The sequence below is a fragment of the Gasterosteus aculeatus genome, chromosome 5 (assembly GCF_964276395.1).
Source record: "Gasterosteus aculeatus chromosome 5, fGasAcu3.hap1.1, whole genome shotgun sequence".
In the NCBI taxonomy this organism is placed as follows: domain Eukaryota; kingdom Metazoa; phylum Chordata; class Actinopteri; order Perciformes; family Gasterosteidae; genus Gasterosteus; species Gasterosteus aculeatus.
The window spans coordinates 1,009,784-1,031,585 of record NC_135692.1 but is presented as its reverse complement, the minus strand read 5'-3'; the positions used below and the strand labels follow the sequence as shown (position 1 = coordinate 1,031,585).

Sequence of the window (21,802 nt, the reverse complement as noted above, 5' to 3'; positions counted from 1 at the left end):
CGGATATAAAACTGTTGTGTCTTTTCTTGTCTTTCGCCTGAGACAAGAAAAGAAAGTGTCATAACATAAAACCAGCATTGGTTTCCTCCAATGGCTTCCTCTACGTGTTATTATTTAATGCTCTATTCTTGTATTTCGATCTTTATAAATATGTTCCATAAAATGTAATATTGATGTTCATGTAAAGAAGAAGCGATCATTTGATGTTTGTGTTCTCTGACTACTGGCCCTATGGAAAGTTGGTGATAATAACTGTAGGAACCAAGAACAGTTTTTTTCTGATTTCATGACGGATGACTGAGCAGATTGACTGGCTTTAGAATTCAGTCTCAAGTGGTCATTTCAGGAATTGCGGCTTTTGTAAGATCCAATCTTCATTTCTCAGTACCTTGAGTTGCTGCTTGCCTGTGTTAAGATAAGTGGTGGGTCGTCAGGGACAGCTGAGCCCTCTAAGTAATATCCATAGATTATAAACTTATTTTAATAAATACTATACGTATAACATGTATTCTAACTTTTTATCCCATCAGCAAATGTTGTCATTGCACAGCTTCTGTTGCACTGCTTCCAGCCTGCAGATCCGCCCCTGAACCGATCAGATGTGTAGTTTGGCATGTTGGCCGTATTCGTTGATGTGCATTAGTACCTCGGTAGCGTCAGAAGCTTGTCTGCGTTCACACGCAGCGCAGCCGTCACCTTTGTCAAACAGAAAGCTAGCAGATCTTTGAACTTTGTCTGTAAACAGCATTTAGTAGGTGAACTGCTCCATTAGCGTGTTCATTTCTCTATCATGGTGTTTTTATTCCATAGTTGATATCGTTCCCTCTGATATAAGTCATATTTACATGGTTCGTGCTCTTGAGTGTGAAGCGTTTTGATGGATGGTTGTAAATATGTGTCACTGGTCGTTGTGAGTTTGCTGTCATCGAGTTAATTACATTGATTGGATAATATGCATTGGAGCATCCCGTCATGTATCTGCAGTTAGTGTGTTTATGTTGAGTTTCAAGTTTCATGTAACATTTTATTTCACTTAAAGGATTTATGTGAATCCTTGAAACAAATGATAAGCTGTAACTGTGGCATCATAATGAGGTTATTAGGTCATTTAACCAGCGAGACTAGTTTACTGCGGTAGCATCATAACGTCCAACACACAGCCACCAGTCCTTCAAAGGAACACACCCTGCATCAATTTTAAAGTTGACAACGGTGTACTCCCACCACACGAGTGTCTCTAGACATCATATGCGCTCAGCCTGTTCCCCAGATGACCTCTATTATGACAGGACACATGTTCCCAGGAGATTTGTTGTCATTGTTCCGTTGCTGCAGCTGCTGAAGTGTGGTATGAGTCTGGTTTCATTCGTGTATACTGTTCATTTTTATATGTATGAGCTTTCATCGTTCATCATTTTACACATACCATCAAAAAGCTTTGACATGTCATGTTCTCTTCTTGTAGCTGGTTTGTAGTACTTTAGTTTTAATGTGACAGTTCAGAGACAGCGGTGAATGTTTCTGGAAAGTTTGTTCAAAGTATTGGAAATTTTTCTGATGCATTCTAGGTTGGGGGGGTTGTGTGCATCTGGAAATGTTTGTATGTGCTGCTTGCTCTATTTTGTATCCAATCATACCTCAAGGATAAATATTATACATTTTATTTAGTTTGAGACCGGCCCTGATAGACGGGCTGCCTGAGGCAGTAGAGAGCATGGACACTTCAGTCAAAGACGATGGTTCAATCCGCCTGTCGGCATGGCCTTGCTCCTGTACTTATGACTTCTGTATGTGTGAATGTTAGTTACTGATGGGCAGGCGTCCCGGTGTATGTTAGCTTCTCCCATCAGTGCAGAGCGGATAATGCTGTAGATGGCTGCCTTGGGGCCTGGTGCGTTGGTGCTTTTTAATTTGTCTTGTTTTGGTCCTGAATTTGGTTTTCTGCTGCGATTCCCAGAGCTCTTTTACCAGAGACCTCCTAAACACTTCAGTCGGTCCATCCTCTGCTCCTCCATCACCGTCTGGTACGCTGCAGCCACAGCCAAGGACAAGGGCAGGCGGCAGCGCGTCATCCGCTCTGCAGAGAGGGTGATCGCCTGCAGTCTGCCAGGTTTCCCTTCGTAGCCGACCCCTCCCCCCGGACACAGACTCTTTTCAATCCTCGATTTTTTTATTCTTTTATAGTCTGTTGTTAATTCACTAGTAATTTAGCATGTATCATTTACCGTTTAAGTAACGTGTATTAAGACCTACAGAATTAGACAATTGATATATTGGCCTTATCACGCACCTCCTTGGTCTCTCCTCTAGCTGGTCCTCTTACCCTCAGCAGAGGCTTTAGGCGCTGCACTGGTCCTTGGTGTGCTCACCACTCGGATTAATGGCTGTTTTGGCAACATATGAGCTCATGGGTAATTGGCCGAGGTGATGTTTCCTGTTGAATGCTACCTGGATCCTTTGTGGTTCCCTTCATGGTTGGTGTCCTCCCATGCCACTAACACTGGTAATTTAGCAGCACTTTTGGGACAGCGGTTGTGAACCGTGATGAGGAAGTTGTTTCCTCAAAGTGTCATTGGAGGGAATGACACTTGCTTTTGCCCCGCTTCACAGTGTGTCTTTCTAAAAGAACTAATGTGCTCATATACCCTTGAAGACTTGGCCCTTATCGGACTTTGATTAAAAACTTTTCTCTTTTAGCAAAATAGACAATGACACAAATGGTCAAACCTGTTTTTATTGCTCAGTATAAAAGGCCAATCACAGCAGTAGAATTCATGTGTCATGATTACACCCTTTCCTCCCTCTTCGCCTCACTACCTTTCTACCAACAAATCATTTCCAGATAGCTCCATTCCTCACCTGGCCACCAGATGCCCTCAGAGTGTCCTACCCAGACCTGATCCTGCTCCCTCCGCACAAACAGCAGCGGGGAGAGCGCTATTTTTATTAGCTGTTCCATCTCCCTTCTGGTTGGCTAGAATTCTATTAAGTGAACGGGTAAAGTTCTTTATATCCACCTACTCTGTTTAGTGTTTGGGTTTTCTTGACCTGCTGATGGAACCCTGTCTCTTAAAAGGAATCCTTGTACAACCTTTCGCCGTTTTCACTCTTACTTTATTTACTAGAGTAAGTTCACAGATTTAAACATATTTGCTATTGCAGTAATTTGGAAAAAACTAAACAAGAATGCACCATCCATAACCTTCTCCTACTTCTGGTGACTATATTAGAAATATATTTGGCATACATCATCAACAAACTGAAAATAGGTTTCCATTCAATGTGACACATCTTTGTCTAAGATTATCATTTAGTTTCTAACAGACCCAGACATCCTCTGGCATTACAATGACCACACTCAGAGGATGAAGAATAATGATGTCACTGATTTAATGGGAGACTTGAAGTTGAAGTACACCGTGTCCCTGTGATAAGTGGGAAAAGGCTTTGGGTTCTCTTGTTTTGAATCCTCTCAGTTTAACTTCATACTCACACAAAAAACAAGGCTGAAAAAACCTGAAGTGTCAAGAATGGGCACTGGCCTGGATGAATGGAAATGGAAGAGGCTGTGAATTCGTCCACTGTGTTACAGCCTGGTGGTTCATACGTTAAAACAACAAATTCATTGCTTAAGGGAGGAATGGTGTTTATGATTCCAATAATTCCCAAATCAGTCCTTTCTGTGTCACTACTCTCTCTGGGGAGTATTGTTAAAAAGCTGAAGAATGATTTCCCTCTCATGCTCAATGTTATAAAATATGATATCAATACTTTAAAGAGACCATGCAAACAGAGGTTATTGCTGTTGTTTTTGTTGGCTGTTTGGACCAACTGAATACTTGATGCTGTCACCAGAGAGAGGAATGACTTCATATCGGCGTCTTTTCCTTGGAAGCTTTTGTCGTCCTCTTATCACATGGGAAAGTATTATGTTTTCAGGATCTATTTAACTAAGCAGGAAAGCCCTGTTTCTGCGGTGATTCATCAATTTAATAAAGTAAATCGTGAAATACAGGTTATTATTGTGGCATTTCATTGTATTGTGGGATTTGATATAAAACCAGAATACAGCTGAGCTTAATGTATCTCTTGACCTCTTGACGTCCTGTTCATTCTTCCAAGATCCATAAACGAGTATGCATGTTGTGTGTGTTCTTGCTTATGCAAGATAGTAAAATCCGATGCCTTACAAAAGCCTCAAAGGGTGGTAGTGAAATAAGCTCTATGTGCAGAAATCAAGATGTATTCAACTAACTGGAAGGTGGCCATTGCCCTCTGGTACCCTCTCCTCTCATGGTGCCGCTCTGTGGGATCCACACAACTGTGTGTGAACATTCTTGTCGCGCTGGTCGGGTGTATTTATTGGCTGCTTGATTAAATGCTTGTTTACGTGTTTGTTGCCTCGCCAAGCATCCTGATCCGCTGGGAGAGTTGGAGCTTTCAGTGGTGCTTTGAGGGTGATCCCCATCCACCACTTCTGATGGAGAGCACAGACGTTGATGTTGAGAGATGAGGATAAAGAGTTGCAGAATAAATGAATGGCGGAATTAAACACGAGGATGAACTACGGAATGCAGTTGTAGACCATTTTCAAAAATAAAAATAAGACTAACCAAACAACAACTGTAGTTCATTCCTTTTGAGTTCTCATAATACGGAATATAAACAAAAGCAACTAAACAAATTATCTTGGGGGATAATATAGTTGACGTATTTAGATAAAAGCCAGGAGGATGCTGGGTAGAAAGCTCCTCTGCAACAGATGTTTGGTTTACCATTGGTCACACACGTTAGGAATTACCTCTTAGCTATAACTGGTACAACCACCTTCTACTTATACCAAATTCAGCTTTTCTTTAGTCTGCAGAAAGATTGTGTTCATATATGGAAAAAATACGCTTGAGGAAAAAAAAATAATAATTGTGTGCATTTTGCTTTAAGGCATTTGAATAACACATTCAGAGTCGGTTTACATGCTTTCAATATTCCTTTTACTAATTGTAATGTAGGACCTCTTGCATGTTGTAAAGGAAGTTGCTATTTGTAGAATGCAGATGTACAGAGGCAATAGAGATGCTGGCTATGTTAAATACAGTATGTTTAAATTCACTGCTTTTTGTCCACCCATATAATGGGTGGTATAATATAGAGGTTGACGTCATGGCTGAACAGCTGCATTGGATTCATTTGATTATAGGTGTATATTAGATGACAGATGTGCTGAGTGTTTATCATTTGCAATATAATCATATATTTTCATTACAGGTGGAAAACACCAGGCTGTGGCTTAAAACAGGAATGCCAAGGGACAACCAGCGAACAGGTAGGATTCCTGTCAGCCGAGCGTGTTTGAAGCTGTGTCTTGGATGGGAATCGGTGACATGGCAGCAATGGGAGCATTGGTGCATTGGTATTACTGGTATATGCCAGTTCAGAAGGGCTGTGTGGTTTTGCTGCCTCCACACTTGACAATGTGCTTTCCTGGGTCCTTAACAACACATCTACCATAAATAAGTTTCAATATTTGCTAGACAGACACACGGACCAATTTTTGTCACATTATTTGTCTATAAATCGAGTAATTCTAGAACATAACCCCTAACCCTCTCTCAGGCCGTCAGGAGCAGCAAGGCCTTCTCCGCTGGCCTAAACATCATTAGAATATTGATTTCTTTTTGAAATATTTTTCAATCTTTTGATTGGATACAATTCAATTGGTGTCTATATATATTTAAAGGTTGGGGGCTGATACAGAGCCCTTCTCAAGATGTAGTTGTGGAACATTCTTGTTCATAATGTTTATATTCTATACTGACTTTGTGACCCACAAGTTAAGCTTCAAAACAAGAACAAGATGCAAGGCATAGCTGGCCATGAACAGGAAGAGTCACAAAGTTCAGATGGTAGAATAAAGAGACACTTCTTGTACCTCCTCTGGGAGAAAACAGAGACAGGAGGCTGAGTGTGGAACAAAGTGTTTCAGTCTGATGCCCATAAATTCTCCGTTGAGTTATGCAGGAGCTGAGCTTAGTCAGAGCGAGGCTGTGCAGGGAGATACGCCGCTGGCAGGTGATCCTCTCTGCACGCAAGAGAGAGTGTTAATAGTGTTGTTGTTTTATCCCGGATCTTGGTGGCAGAGGGAGTTATTAAAAGTAAATCTTGTTAATGGTTCAGTTGTAACTCACAGTTAACGTTGTGGAACAGTCACATTAACGTTGTAACACCGTTATGGTTAACGGTTAAGAAAACTTTTAACTTGTGTTGTGGAGCGGTCACTTTCAAGATCACATCCATCCTTCAAAATCCACTGAGCAAAAGGTCTCAGTCCTTAGGTAGAATTTCAAATCATGTCATTTGGATGCATTTAATGACCAATCATTAGGGCTGTCAACATAAAGGCGTTAATCTATGCGATTAATGTGGCCGAGATTAGTGCAACAAAACATTGCAATATATATGTGATACATTAACATAGTTAACGTACCTTTGTTTACTTCCGGAAGAAAACGGGAAAGGAAACGGCCGCTAGCTGCAGTCAGTTACATCGCAGAAAGCGAGACAGTAGCTGAAGATGGAGAGAGCTTTTTGCATTGGAAGTAAAACAAACAGAGGTGCAACATACAGAGAACTGAGCAGAGGAATTCTGCCTCCCCAGATGATCAAATGTGTGTAGTTTTGTGTTTAAAATAACATTAACAATTAAACAACAGTGTCTAAAACACCCGTTTAATAAAGTGATTACTTATTACTAGCTTTAGTAACGAGAAGGAACTAGAAGGAGCTCTCTGATGACATCAGGACCACTGAGAGTCTTCACATCTTCTGTCGCAAACTAAAGACACACCTTCAGACTCTACCTCGACTAAAAAACACAAAACAAACCGTGGCGCTTACATTCTACTTATAATGGCTCTTATCTATAGCTGTGGCTTTGTGTCCTGTTTTATTTTGTAGTTTCCTGCCTTGTGTCCATGGGTTAGCTGCACTTCCTGCCCTGTTGTGTCTTCCTCTGATGGTTTCCACCTGTGTCCAATCACCTGCACCCTCCCAGTGTAGCTAAGCCCTGTGTGCGTCTGATCCTTTGTTGAGTCGTTACGTTGTATGCCGGTGAGTGCCGAGCTGTGGTTTGCTCATAGGCATTTTGATTTTTTGGAATAAAGTCTTATTATTTGGAAATCAGCATTTTGAGTCTTTCTGCCACCTGACTGTGACAATAGCAAGTTGTAAATTTGCTTATTTGAGGAAATTGCACTTTCTTTTTTCTTGTCCTTGAGTTTGTATCCTTATGGCTGAATGCACTTATTGTGAGTCACTTTGGATAAAAGCGTCAGCTAAATGACATGCGATGTAAAAACAAACCTCCATTAAAAAACTACATTGTAACAACAACATTAATCAAGATGAATGAATCTCAAAAACAATGTTTTCATCTATTGGCAGCCCACATATTTTCTTTGACAATCAGTTGATGGAGTGTCTCTTGCTAGTTTTTCTTGACTATTAAGGCGTTTTCAGGCCGAGAGAAAGCTTAAAACGCACAGAACACAAGAATGCATTGGTTAGCAGTGTTTTCCTAAAACTAGCACCTCAGGAAAGTACATTTATCCTTTTCATGATGGTATCATGGTTTGTGAATAGTATTTTTCACGCCGTTTTACTGTCTCATTCTACGTTTTACGGTTTCATTTGTAGTAATTAGAGTTTTTCATCATGTTGTGCTTTGTTTTTGGTAAGTTAGCGGTTTACAACATGGGAGGAACTACTTGAATGCAGATTGTCTCTACATTATCCTCAGCCCACTTCAAACGCTCCGCTGTCTGCTGGCTATTTTGTCAACAACTGCCCTTGAAGGTGTCTTAGGCGCAGCCAGGTAACATGGCCAGATATGAGATGATTGTATTGCTCTGGAATTCATTTAAACGGTTCATTTGCCCTAAAAAAACTGCAAAAAGAATTTTCACCAAACCCAGAGGCAGACTATTTGCCTGCCTACGTTTCCACAATACATCTATGGAACGCTATGGGAATCACTCCAGTTTGTGTATTTGATTACTTCAAGCGCACGTCCCTGAGATCTGAAGCCCTGTCTGTTGCCCCTCCACTAACTTGAGCTGCACCCAAAGGTCCCCCCAAACTGCCAAATTCCCTCCGCCAGCAAAGCATAATGGAGCTTAGAGAGGGGTTGTGTCATGAAATGGACCATTTGGCCCGAAATCTGTCAATTTTATTCCTCATGTGCGTCCTGAAGATGATCTTTGAGCACCAGCGGGGGAAAGCTGCCCACCCATGGAGGCCTTTCTTGGGAGGAGAAGCCAGGAGCGTTGTCTCCTCGCTGAATCTCTGAGCCGTCCCCATATAAACAGCCTCCCAGCAGCGGGGGGGGGGGGGCAGATGAAGCAAATTGTCTCAGATGATAAAGCCATTCACTTCTGAAAAATGCAAATTTAGATTGTGAACACTCCTTTTGCTTTTATCACATTAGACAAACAATGTTGAGTTATTTGGAGGATTATGAAAAACTTTTTTCTACAGTGGAAAAAGGGAAATGCGGCCAAGATGGAGTCAACAGAGGTCCCTAAAATAGAGTGCAGTTTGAGAATGAGGTGGAGAAAGGTGGATGCCGGTGGTTGGTGTTCTTCGGTTGAGCCGATTCTGCTTCAGCGCATTTTAAACGACGGGTTCCTTTCAGTTGAATCCTCACTTTCCTTTTGTGGATTTGGCCTGTTTGGGTTTTTTCAGCGATGCGTCAGCTTCGTAAGTTGTGAAGCGTTTTTGTTTTAACAAATGGCCTGTTGTGTGGTGTTTAATTGAAATGCTTTTGTTGAGGCGTGCCGCGTGTGTTTACTCTGCCGATAATGGCTAGCATGTCCTTTTCTGTTTACAGCTCTTATTGGCGCTTCTCTCCCACACTGTTAGTGTAATTTGCTTACTCCTCTACTTGCTGATGGCGTCTGAGACAAGTCAACCAGACATCTCTGCATGCAGTCACATGCCAAACCTGCGTGCAGAGACTGGCACGCACATAAACACACAAATATACACATAGAAATGGCCCCCGTTCTCTGCTGTAGTTATTATTTGCTTAAGATTAATGAGCATTTGCATTAGCGATGTAAATAGAGATACTCAGAGACGGCTGTTCCATTTATTCTTCTCAAATCTCCACAGAGACTTTAGCACGGTTCCCATGACGGGGTCGCAGCAGTGCTGTGGGCGGCTCCTAACAGCCCTTTACATTTTATTTTAGACCAAAGGCTCATGGGAAAGATATTTAGAGACCCTTTCCTGTCAGCCCCAGAGAACAGTGCCAGGGTTTGTTAACAGGTGCATGAGACCAGAAGAACCTTTTGCCCAACAGCTTCGTAAATGCAGTTTGTTGAGGTTCTGTAATCACATGGATAGTTTTATTGTATGACAGGGATACGGTTGCTATGGAGAATAATGTTAGTTTATTTCAGACAAAGTGATATATACTTTTTGTCCAATAAGCAAAGTTCAGTGAATGGTTAATATTGTGTTCACTGAACTCTTTTGTTTTTTAAATGTCTTACTGTGACCCTCTTGTTATGGTAAATGAAATATGTATAATAATTGAATAAAATTATACTAATAACTTCTGATGCTTATTTTAAACCTTGAACTCTTAAATGGGAAATATTTGAATGGGACAATCGGTGTCAATAAAATGTGTCACATAAACGAAAGCAGTATCCTAAAGGTAATATTCAGACCAATACTGTGTGTTGTGTATAATAAAAGGTATAAAATGAGAGTAATACAACAAGAAAACATTTTAAAATAAGGCTGCGGTGGAGAGAGAGAGAGAAACCTGTCTTTGGGAGCACGATGACCCATGTGACTCGACTTGCCCCTCTTTGTGTTTCCCACACAGTCTGCCATGACCAGAGCTATATCCACACCACCACATTCTGTCTGCAAACTTCCCCCTACTTATGATTCATCGCTCCGTGAAGGGCACCATGCTTACGGAGCTGCAAGCTGCACATGGCTGCTCCTTCTTTTTACTCACAGAGCTCCATAGAACTCATTTTGTTGATAGTTGTCACATTTTCAGGACGATGACAACACTTCATCCTTTATTATATTTTCTATATTTAAGGGTTATACACATACTTTCCATCCTTTATTGCACTTATGGTTGTGTTACATACATGTTGTCTGCAGCCGGTGGGTTTGTACTCAAGGGATTATGTGATTTATCTGATAACATGGTCTCTTATTATGAAAAAATGACTATTCTAGATGTGGGTACCATGGGAACCAGTGTTCTTGGAATGCTTGTTCAGTTATCAAAAAGTGCAGCTTATGCACAAAAAAGAAAGAAATGCAATCATGTTTTAAAGCAAGTTTGTTTTTTTATTGTGCAATTGACCCAACAATCACATGCATGATACCCCCTGTTTCTCGTCACTATTCACACAGTTAAAAAACAAAAGACAGCATCTGAATCTAAGGGCCTCTAGTTTCCATAGACCTCTTATCATTCAAGTATTTTTGTGTCGTTTGGGTGAAATATGGGCTTGTACTTATCCCTTAAATTAACTTGTGTTGTCGCTTAATACAGGCATGTGCTTGTAAAATCAAAACATCAAATTGTTCGTAGTGCAGCAGCACTTATGTTGTCTTGGAAATACATCTCGTTGTTCTGGTTTATGTTGAAAAAGAGAATTAAAGAATGGAATATGGAATATGAATATGGAGAACCATGGCTCTGAAGCCTCATCAGAGTTTCACTTTTCCTTGTCTGTGGCAAACGTCAGAGGATCAAAGAACGATGGTGACAGTTGTGGTCAAAGGTTTACATACTCTTGTAAAGAATATACTGTCATAGGTAATTACATGAGTAATTGGAACAGATACTTTGTCACAAAAAACATTCATGAAGTTTGGTTCTTTTATGACCTTATTGTGGGTTAACAGAAAAAGTGACTAAATCTGCTGGGTCAAAAATATACGTACCGCAACATGAATTAGCAATTTTGGTGACTTAGAAAGTTGTGTCAATGAAATGAGCTTCATGGCCTCTTAACGTCTTGTGAGTGATTATGAGTGACTACAGCTTCTCTGAGGCCTTTTAAACAGCGCTCATTGAATACAAACGCCCACAAACACTACAATGGGAAAGTCAGAGGAGCTCAGCATGGATCTGAAAAAGCGAATCATTGACTTGAACAGGTCAGGAATGTCACTTGGAGGCATTTCAAAGCAGCTGCAGGTCCTAAGAGCAACAGTGCAAACAATTGTTTGTTAGTATAAAGTGCACGGCGCTGTTTTGTCACTGCCACCATCAGGAAGAAACCTGCTGCTGAGAGACAATTGGTCAAGAGGGTGAAAAGTGAAGCGAGAACCACCAAAAAGCAGATCTGCAAAGAATTAGAAGCTGCTGGAACACTGGCGTCAGTGTCCACAGTCAAGCGCGTTTTGCATCTCCATGGACTGAGAGGCTGCCGTGCAAGAAGGACGCTCTTGCTCCAAAAGCGGCACCTTAAGGCTCGACTGAAGTTAGCTGCTGATCACATGGACAAAGATAAGACCTTCTGGAGGAAACTTCTGTGGTCAGACGAAACACAAATCGAGCTGTTTGGCCACAATGCCCAGCAATATGTTTGGAGGAGGAAAGGTGAGGCCTTTAACCCCAAGAACACTACGCCTAACATCAAGCTGGGTGGTGGTAGTATTATGCTGTGGGGCTGTTTAGCTGCCAATGGAACTGGTGCTTTACAGAGAGTAAATGGGATAATGAATGAGGAGGATTACCTTCAAATTCTTCAAGATAACCTAAAATCATCAGCCCGAAGGTTGGATCTTGGGGGCAGTTGGGTGTTCCAACAGGACAATGACCCCAAACACAGATCAAAAGTGGTAATAGGATGGCTAAATTAGGGTTTTAGAATGGCCTTCCCGAAGTCCTGACTCAAATCCCATTGAGAACATGTGGACAATGCTGAAGAAACAAGTCCATGTCAGAAAGCCAACAAATTTAACTGAACTGTACCAATTCTGTCAAGCGGAGTGGTCAAAGATTTAACGAGAAGCTTGTGGATGGCTCCCAAAAGCGCCTAATTGAAGTGAAAATGGCAAAGGGACAACCAAATATTAGCACTGCTGTATCTATATTTTTGACCCAGCAGATTTCAATCATTAAGTTATCAAGAACCGGAAGTTGACCGCGGAAACGAATTGGCCGCAAGCTGCAGTCAGTTACATTGGAGAAAGTGAGACGGTAGCTCAAGATGGAGAGAGCTTTTGCATTAGATGTAAAACAAACAGCGGTGCGACATACAGCACGGAACTGTGTAGAGGAATTACGCGTGTTAAACAGAGCACCGCTGTGCTAAGCTAGCTGGAAGAGTTGCTAGTTTTTTGCACCAGGTGCCTGGTGATGTTTGTAGTTTAGTGTTTGAAATAATATTAAAAATTGTGTGAAAAAAGTGTCTGAAATAAACGTTTTCTAAAGTGATTACTCATTACTTGTAAGAAAAACAAACATTAATTAAAAACAAAAAATAATAATTAATTTCCATTAATTGTGATTAATCGAGATTAATGAATTTCAAGATCTGTGATTAATTAGTCCATTTTTTTTAAATCTATTGACAGGCCTATTTTTTTTTGCGTTTTGGGGAGTTTTATCATTTTACAAAAGTTGTTCAATTTGATATGCATTGTAAAAGACCGAACTCTTCCCAGAGATTAATTCCCATCCTTCTCAAATTGGGGCAGTGTGATCTTGACACCTTATTAATATTACACAATAATCCATATGATAATTTGGAGTCCTAGTCATAGCCCCACATAGCGGCAACAGGAAGTTTACATGTACATGTTTATTTTATACCCTGCTCTTGGCAAATTAATCAGATCCCTCTCAAATGTTGTCAGAAAAGACCAAAGACCTTGATAATGTTAAAGATAAAGTTCGCAAAGCGTCATTCCTGGCATCGCTCTACGTGGTTTAATTTAAATTTTACTTTATTATTCAAATGCACCCTGAGTTCAACAGAAAGTGTCACATTTGTCCAGTCTGTGCCACTGTGACTTTATGTAAGTGTATGAGCTATCACTCTGATGTGAAGATGTTTCATTTTCACTGTCAAGCCGGCAATTTTTGGAGAATCTCCTCCCTCTGGTCCTGTGCTCCCCCAGGACCTCGGGAGAACATGCATCCAGCTTGCTTCCCATCTATTGGGCCACAAACAGAACAAAGTATGTTCCATAGTGCTGCCAAAAGGCCCATCACATAACGTCAGTCCAACAATAAACGGCACCATGCCTGCGGTCAACGCCCCCTGAACAGGGGCTTTCCCCAAAGTCAGGATGTTTTTTTTCCATCCATTCTGCTCCACCCCCATACCATCGGTCACTGGGAGCCCCTCATTTTGGCTTCAATCCAGACGCATTTTTTTTTTATTGATAAATTCTGGCCATCAATACAATTAGATGAGCCTAATAATTCTAGAGCCAAGTAGACACGCAGTGTGGCGGTTAGTTTGGATCTGCTAGACATCGTATTGGATTTGGAAGACACAAAAGTGATTTGTGGGTTCCCAGCCTGTCGACCCTCATGACACAATCATGGGAATTCTCACACACTCATCAAAAGCAGATCAGATAATACATGGTCTTAATAATGGTAGAGGATTTTGATGTGTTTTCATCCTTTCACATTTGTTTGAAATGGCTCACTGGATGCCTGTAATGTATGTTATTGCTGTTTTTGTAGCACAGATTATAGTATTATGCCATTACGGTTTGCAAATCAGTGAACCAGTTCCGGACCACAGGCCATACCGCAACTGCTGCTTCCAGTAGACCCCTATTACACTCACACATACACAACCCCATACATAGAGGACAGGAAAAAAGGGACACGGTGTCACAGCCAGGGGAGGGAGTGAAGTGAGAGTAAGAGTAAAGTCCAAGGCAATAACCAAAACAGAGAGCCAGAGGGTCCGATTTGGACAGAGAAGAAGGAGACATATAATTCAGCAGTGAAGGTATTTTGAGTGTAAGAACACAGTGTGATTTCCCCGTCTGTCTCTTGTCCTCTAGGGGGTCTAACGATGGGAGAGGGATAAGGGATAGTATGTTCCCAGCCTACAATCTGAGACAGGAAACCTCCCCTGCACTTCTTGGCGGTCCTGGCTGCTGAGTCCGTCTGCCATTGGGCAACCTCAAACCTTGACCACTCATATGTTGCTGAGCACATTGCAGCTGCTTGATGAGCTTATTTAGTAACTTTTATTTTTATATAAAATAGAGAATGCAAAGCACTTTGTAGGTTAATATAGAGAAATGAGTTGCTGATCAGTGGGGCTGTGAATCATGGAGAGGGACTTGGGACAACTACTTCTTCCCTCACAATTCTTTTATTTACATAGTCCCAACAGTGCCAGAGTATTTATCGTGCATCATAACGTGATATCACACCGAAGGAGATGATTTTTAAAATAGGAAATTTGACATGCAAACACTTTGTGAAAACCAAAATTGTACTTGATATTTGATATTGATATTTGTACAGCTTTATTGATTTAGTTTATTGAAAACGTATGTTATCGAGCAGATGATGACTTCAAGGTTTGTTTTTATGGATAACAGCGTTTGCTCGTGACACGGTGGATGCCTTTTTTCAGGCGTGTTTTATGTGTGTGCAATGGTCAAAAATGAGACCCCAGGTCTACTCCAGACTAGAATCCCATGTGTTGTGTGAGTTTTTGACAAATCTATCTGTGTTGTGACGGCCTCCATTGCAGCTCATTTAAATGCAGTTCAGTATCTTTAGCTGTTAACTGGGATCTTTCTGGTGAAGATCAGCTGCACGTGTTGACTGTTTGTAACAGTTCAAAATATTTCCTCTGTCCGTCGGAATGTTAGCATTGCTCAGTGCAGTGGTTCCTAAACTGGGGGTCGCGACCCCCGGCTGTCTGGGTGGGCTGACTGGGGTCGCGGCTTCATCTTCAACCTTAATAAAACGAAAGCAAAACTGACACGAGGACTTGACATGCGTTGTGTTCAAACAAGGCCCCCCAGAGGGGTCCAGATTGCAAGCGGACGAGCGGAGCACGGAGCAGAGAGAGAGAGAGAGAGAGACAAAGGTAGATAGCAGCATCAGATAGACAGTGAAAAAGACACAGAATAAATGGTTTCAAAAACTTCAATTTTAATATTTGAAGTAAACTTTCTCAAAAATATGTTGACAGGGTAGCTGCTTCTGGAGTATCCCAAATGCAGCCGCATACCCATGATTGAAATCTGTACTGCTGTGTGTCCCCTGCATCATCCCCTTTCTGTGATACCGAATGCCCCTAGTCCTGAAGGGTCATCCCGATTTGGGTCAAACTGCTTGAGTGTGAGACAGGTTGATGACCACTCACATTTTTTATGCCCTTTATCCAAGATGCCAGTGTGTCACCGAGCCAGCCTGCACCTGTCAGTGAATCACCAACTCCCTGACAGACAGGACTCATCATGTGAGGCTGGGAAAAACCTCCAGCACATGGACTATTAGCACCGGCGCCTAAAACCAATCCGTGCTTTGTAAACCAACAGCAGGATTTTGAAGTCAATTCCTTATTTCATAGGAAGTCAGTGTAGACCTAAGAACTGGAGTGATGTGATCCACTTTCCTGGTCCTAGTGAGGATTCGAGCTGTAGCATTCTGGATCAGCTGTAGCTTTCCGATTGACTTTTGACAGAGACATGTAAAAACACAGTTACAGTAGTCAAGTCTACTGGAGATTTTTCCAAATCTGGTTGAGACATGAATCCCAAAAACAATTAATTTTGTTTTTTTATCTTGTTTTTACTGTTTTATCTTTGTTTAGTTGAAGAAAGTTTTGACACATCCAGTTGTTGATTTGTTCAATGCATTTACCCAGCTCTTGTATTGGATTGTAGTCCCTTGGTGATATAGTTATATAGATTTGTGTGTCATCTGCATAACTATGATAACACACTTTTTTCATTTCCATAATCTGAGCTAATGGAAGCATGTAGATGTTGAACAGAAGGGGCCCCAGTATTGAACCTTGAGGAACACCACATGTCATGTTCTTCGTCTCGGATATGTAATTAGCTGCAGACTCAGTATTCTAAGCCTTTCAAGTAAGATTCAAACTTGTTAAATGGGGTGCCAGAGAGTCCCACCCTGTTGTACTGGATTAGTCTATCCAGTAGACCAGCGATTCCCAAAGTGTGGGCCGAAGGTACTGCAGGTGGGCCGCGAGAGGTCATTTACAATAAATAGATAAAGTTTTTAATTTTCAATTTTGAAAAGTTTGAAATTAATATAAAAATATTTATGATGCGGCACATTAGTTATGTGAAACATTAATTGCTGAAGCACAAACAATTTAAACAAACAGATTAATAAAAAATAAGGCTCACGCTCAAAACGGCTGCTCTTGACTGCCTGTCGTTGTTCAACAAATGTAACAAACAAAACAATGTCAAAAGGGGCGCCCTCTTGTAGTATTAAAGTAAATATACCGCATTTTCCACACTCCAAGGCGCACTTAAAAGTCTTTAATTTTCTCAAAAAACGACAGTGCCTTATCATCCGGAGCGCCTAATATATGGATCAATCGGTTAATCGGTTGATCCATACTGGTTGTACACGGCGCTCAAGGCGCTCTGCCAAACATGCCAAAGCTCGTCTACGACGGCGAGATGCTGAGCGGGCGCTCAAGCGCGTTAGATTTCTTTACAGTAGCTTAACCATCTTAACGGGGAAAATGAGTTATTCTAAAAGGAGCCGAAGATTTAAGGCGTGGATGGCGAGGGGGGTGGCTGGAGCGGAAGCACCTCGCAGCATCGATCGGACCCTGAAAGCACCGTCTCCACCTCCCCACATCCACCCCATCCACCCGCCCCGACGCCAAACGTTTGACTGCTATGGCGGCAAATCACCAGCCGGTCTGCGAGCTGGACGCATTGGTCTTAATGTGCCGGTAATGATGGTAAATGATGCTTGTTGCTGGTTGTCATCTACGGTCCACTACGGTTACATAAAGGTGTCGTTTGTGTTTTGACAACATTTTATCTCATAATTTCGACTTTCTATCCCCTTTGTTCAGTCCGGAAATGGGCTTCTATAGTTGTGTGAATGCATCACTCCAGCCAATCCAAAGACGGGGTTTGTAACCAATCAGGTGTAGAGACCATTGTGACCGGCTGCGCCCCCTTACTGTCAAAAAGAACAACAGCGAGCGCGAGACAGACTTTTGCTCGCGGGTGTTTGATTTTGGTTAAATTCTTAAGGTCATTTAATCATTATATTTTGATCAGAGTTGTGATTAAAGGTTTGGGTGGGCCGTAAAAGATTTTCAGATTTCAAATTGGGCCGCGACATTCTTGGGTTTGGGAACCGCTGTAGTAGACTATCCGGTTGACCATATAGAATGCTGTGCTGAGATCCAGTACTACTAAAACAAAATTCTGCCATTGTCTGTGTTGAAGTGGATCTCGTTACTTCATTACTGTGGTGCTGCGAAAAGCCTGACTGGAAGGCATCGGAACTGTTATTTGCGGCCAAGGAGTAGTTTCGCTTTTGAAAAATGGCCTTTTCAATTGTTTTACTCAAAAAAGGCAGGTTTGATATTGGCCTATAATTTTCAATAGTGTGGCGTCTAAATTAGCCTAAGCTCATCAGTTAGGTTCTCAAGGGTCTACTGTCATTGGCCTCATCAGGGACGGCTGGTGAGTCTGTGTACAGACGGAAGGTTCAACTGCTGGTCTTCCAGACGGGTCATAACCTGGAACTGAATTACTGCTGTCTTTTCACCAGGAGGCACATGTGAGGAAACGGTGTTCTTGTTTACACCTGCTGTTAAAAGGAGGTGCGCTTCCACCGACGTTTTCTGACATTACACAGGATACGTAATTAGGCGCACTTTACACATCCCCTCCAATTGCTTTATGGCAAACTCACACTTTCTCTTTGACCCTCGCCTGAAGTGGGCGCAAAAGCCTTATTACATGAGGCCCTGAGACCGTCAGGTTCCTGGGTTCCACAATCTCCCAGGACCTGAAGTGGGCCTCCAACATCTACACAATCTGAAAGAAGGTCCCGCTCAGTTGAACTTTCCTCAGGAGCTGCTGGTCAATTTCTACTCGTCATCATCCAGTCTGTTCTCTGTTCTTCCATCACTGTGTGGTTTGGATCGGCCACTAAACCGGACAGGAAAAAACTACAATGGATCTGAACACCTCCAGAGTCAGGAAAGATCTCTGCAGAACCTTCACATCCTGGACACAACCTGTACAGACCCCTCCTCTCTCAGAGGCGCTACAGAGCACTGTACGCCATAACCATCAGCCACAGGAACAGCTACTTCCCGCAGGCCGTCTCTTTGTTGGCCACTTAACTATCAGACATTTGAACTGTCACCTCTATCTGCACTCTGTCTGCCATTTCATAGTTATTCCATGAGTTATGTTCACGCACACATACATACACATATATATACATATATATTCTTGTTTGTATTCCTATTTTTTCTTGTTTATTCGTATTTAATGTGTATATACGATGAGACCAGAATGTAACCAGAGTCAAATTCCATTCAGCCAACACAGCTGATTCTGATTCTACTGATTCTTATTTCAGATTAATCTTTCGTTTAAACATCCATCCACCTTGACCTCCTCCAACAAAGTTTTCAAGGGTTGATAACAACTTCACACCCTCTTTCCCATTTCTCTCCTCCTTGTGGTCCCTGTCAGAAAAACTCATTTCTTATTCACATTTGGACATTTGTACATATGACTCAAACCGTTGTTTATTTTGTGAAGCACAAAGGATGGGCAAGCGCCAGGCCAGGCAGGGCAGAATACGCAGCGGAGCAGGGTGAAAGCCTTTAAAGTGCGGAGCAGGCCACGATGTACAGGGCAAGTGGAGCAGTTCAGGAAAGAAGTGGGAGAAGAGGTCCAGCTGAAAGAAGTTGAGAATCCTTGAGGGCAAACGAGGGATTAAACTGGACATCTCTGGACGGGGCTTCGGAGCGTGTGCGCCATAATTGAATTTCACGCTTGCTGCCTTCTTCTGAAGTCGTGTAGCAAAGCGATCATTTGAAAAGAAAGCTATTAGTCAAGCCCTCTGCTAAGCTCAGAGCCGTGCCATAGGAAATCTGGGATTACCCGGGCAGCAGGCTTCAGTGTACTCCATCAAAACACAAGTGTCACTATGAGCCGCTGGAACAGGGTATTATGGGCTGTGAAACAGTGATAAACACGCGTCACTGCGGTGATGTCTGAGTTCCATTCTTCCCCTCTTCCATCCCTCTCTTGCTTTACTAGACCTCACACATTTTACGGTTTCATAACTTCATAAAGCATGCATACTCTTCACCACAGCGACAGTTAACAAGGGCAACCTCATTCCCACAATGTTGGAAAGCCTTAAATGTGGTTTCTTTAGAGGCCCACAACTGTTAAGTACAGATTCAAAATGTGTCTGTCACAGGTTGTAATTTAGGTCCTTGAGGGGTTTTTGAATCCGACTGTCACTCCCTCATGTGGATGACATCCGATTTTAACCTTTGTGTTTAACTCAGTTCTATATGGTCCAAAATCAGAATGGTTGCCTCGCAGGGCGGTCCTCCATCCTCCATCCTTTGCTCATTCACAACCTGACAGGAGAAGAAACTCTCTTTGGGGAGAAAATTGAAAGAAATCCATGAGACAAATACAACGTTTGTCTCCTGGTCCTAACGTTACATTGTGGCAGGATGTTAATGTCTACAGTAATTATATGACTTAAATGACTATAAATTGTGTTCCAATGATTTCATCTAACATACTAATGTAATAACTAATATCTAATAACACACAACTACAATTCTACATTACTACATGTATCATTTATTTCCACCTCTAGGTGAGATCTTCTGCTTAAATCCCTAACGCTGTGTCCGCCCCACAGACTGAAAGTGATCTTGATCAATAGATACGATTGAGTATCGCCTGCATAACAATGAAAGTTTATGCAGTTGTTTAGGATAACATTGCCAAAAGGGAGTTTATATGAGGTTCATAAAATATGTCCAAGTACAAAACCTTGTGCAACGTTGGTAGTCATCAAGGTTTCACCCGTTTACAAACACAAACTGAGATCGATCCGACAAATACGACCAGCTGAGTGTGATTCCTTTAATACCGATCAAATGTTGTAGTCTCTGCAGGACACAATGATCAATGGTGTCAAATGCAGCCCTGCCCAGCAAGACACGGAGACCAGTCCTTTGTCGGATGCAAGTAGAAGGTCATTAGTCATTTTCACCGGTGCTGTTTCTGTGATACGATGCACTCCAAATCCTAACTGAAATTCTTTCAAATAAACCATTCTTATGTAGAAAGTGACACAACTGATGAGACAGTTTTCTTAAGGTTCTTAGATCTTCTGGATCCAGAGTGGCTTTCTTAAGAAGAGGTTTGATTACAGTTACCTTGAAGGACTGGTACAGGTCCTTTCAACCAAGACGGATTGATAATAATAATATATGAGCTTTAGACTTACACATTGTCAGTTTATCAAGGTCTATGAGAGAAACGCCATCCAAATATATATCAGGGCCTACAGCTGCCTTCAAGGTTCCTACCCCCCAGGACAGATGAGCGCTGGTTAGAGACATTTATAAAGTCATTACTACACAGCTCAACCTCATAATTGCTCCAGAGCAAACCGCTATGAGGCTCAATAATTATTAATCATTGTCTTAATGTTTTTTTATGTATATAGTATTTATTGATTTCTAAAAGTTGAGGTATGATAATAGAGAAGAAACACAAGGATAAAGCAACAATTTAGCTGCTTTCCTCTTTGACAAAGAGCTCCAGCATGTACTCACTAAGTACCGATCTGTTAGGATTCTACAATTATTTTGAGTACTCATGAAGTAGAGCGATACTGTTTATTTCGCTATGCAGTATGAGAAAAAAATAAACATTATGGTGGTACATTAATCAAAGACACAACTGTTGCCTTTTACTTCCATTGTCCCAGAACATACTGCAGATCACATTGTGACACTGATTATGCTTCAATATTTGCACTTACATATCTGCTGAGGAGCTACAGTGGCGAAACTGTGAAAATGTTTATAAGATTCATACCTTAAAGGCACATTTAATCAATCCGATTTAAAAATGATGAAACATTATTGACTCAGTTATCAGAAGGCCTTCTTTTGAGTTTGACCAAGAAATGGACAAATCATTTCTTGGGTACCAGGCGTTTTTTAGGCCTCGTGCTCAAAATTACATTTACACATATAAAACAAAAATGTTTATCTAGAGAATTCTTGGTATCATGGTGAAGAGAACACTTGTGAGTGTGCATGGAGTTGAAAATATATACGGTATCTATATATTTGTATGGCACGCAGAACAAAAGCAGAAAAGAAATGATCTCAGATCTTTACCCCCACAGAACATGAAGGAGGCTAAAACTCTCCTATATGTTGCCTGGGCTGTGGACACGATATGGGAAGGTTTTCATTTGATTGAGTAAAGCAGAAGAAACGCAGAGAGGCTTAACGGTTCTGTTCCGCTGTATCCTGACTCCCGCTGAGCCAAGCTCCATTTTAGCCTCCAGGTGGATGCCTCTGATCTTGGGGTGGGAGCAGTAGGCTACTTCCAACGGCCGGCGGTGGACAATAAGGTTCATCCTTGTGCATTATTAACGCTTAACGCTACTACTCGTTCACTCAACTGGGGGGGGGGCTGTGGGTTTTTTTGGGGAGTTTTTCCTGTGCCAATGTGAGTGTTTCTGGACAGAGGA

The 21,802-nt window shown here is 41.7% G+C and overlaps 1 protein-coding gene across 5 annotated transcripts in view; it reads left to right on the top strand.

The window, feature by feature from the left end:
- myocd (myocardin) overlaps nt 1-21,802 on the top strand; it is an 89,060-nt gene that overhangs the window by 6,480 nt on the left and 60,778 nt on the right. For all 5 annotated transcript variants that reach the window (XM_078103067.1, XM_078103064.1, XM_078103066.1 and 2 more), the window contains exon 2: nt 5,266-5,323. In XM_078103067.1, coding sequence (XP_077959193.1) covers nt 5,299-5,323 — 25 coding nt within the window. In that variant the 5' untranslated portion in view covers nt 5,266-5,298. The remainder of the gene's footprint in view (nt 1-5,265; nt 5,324-21,802) is intronic.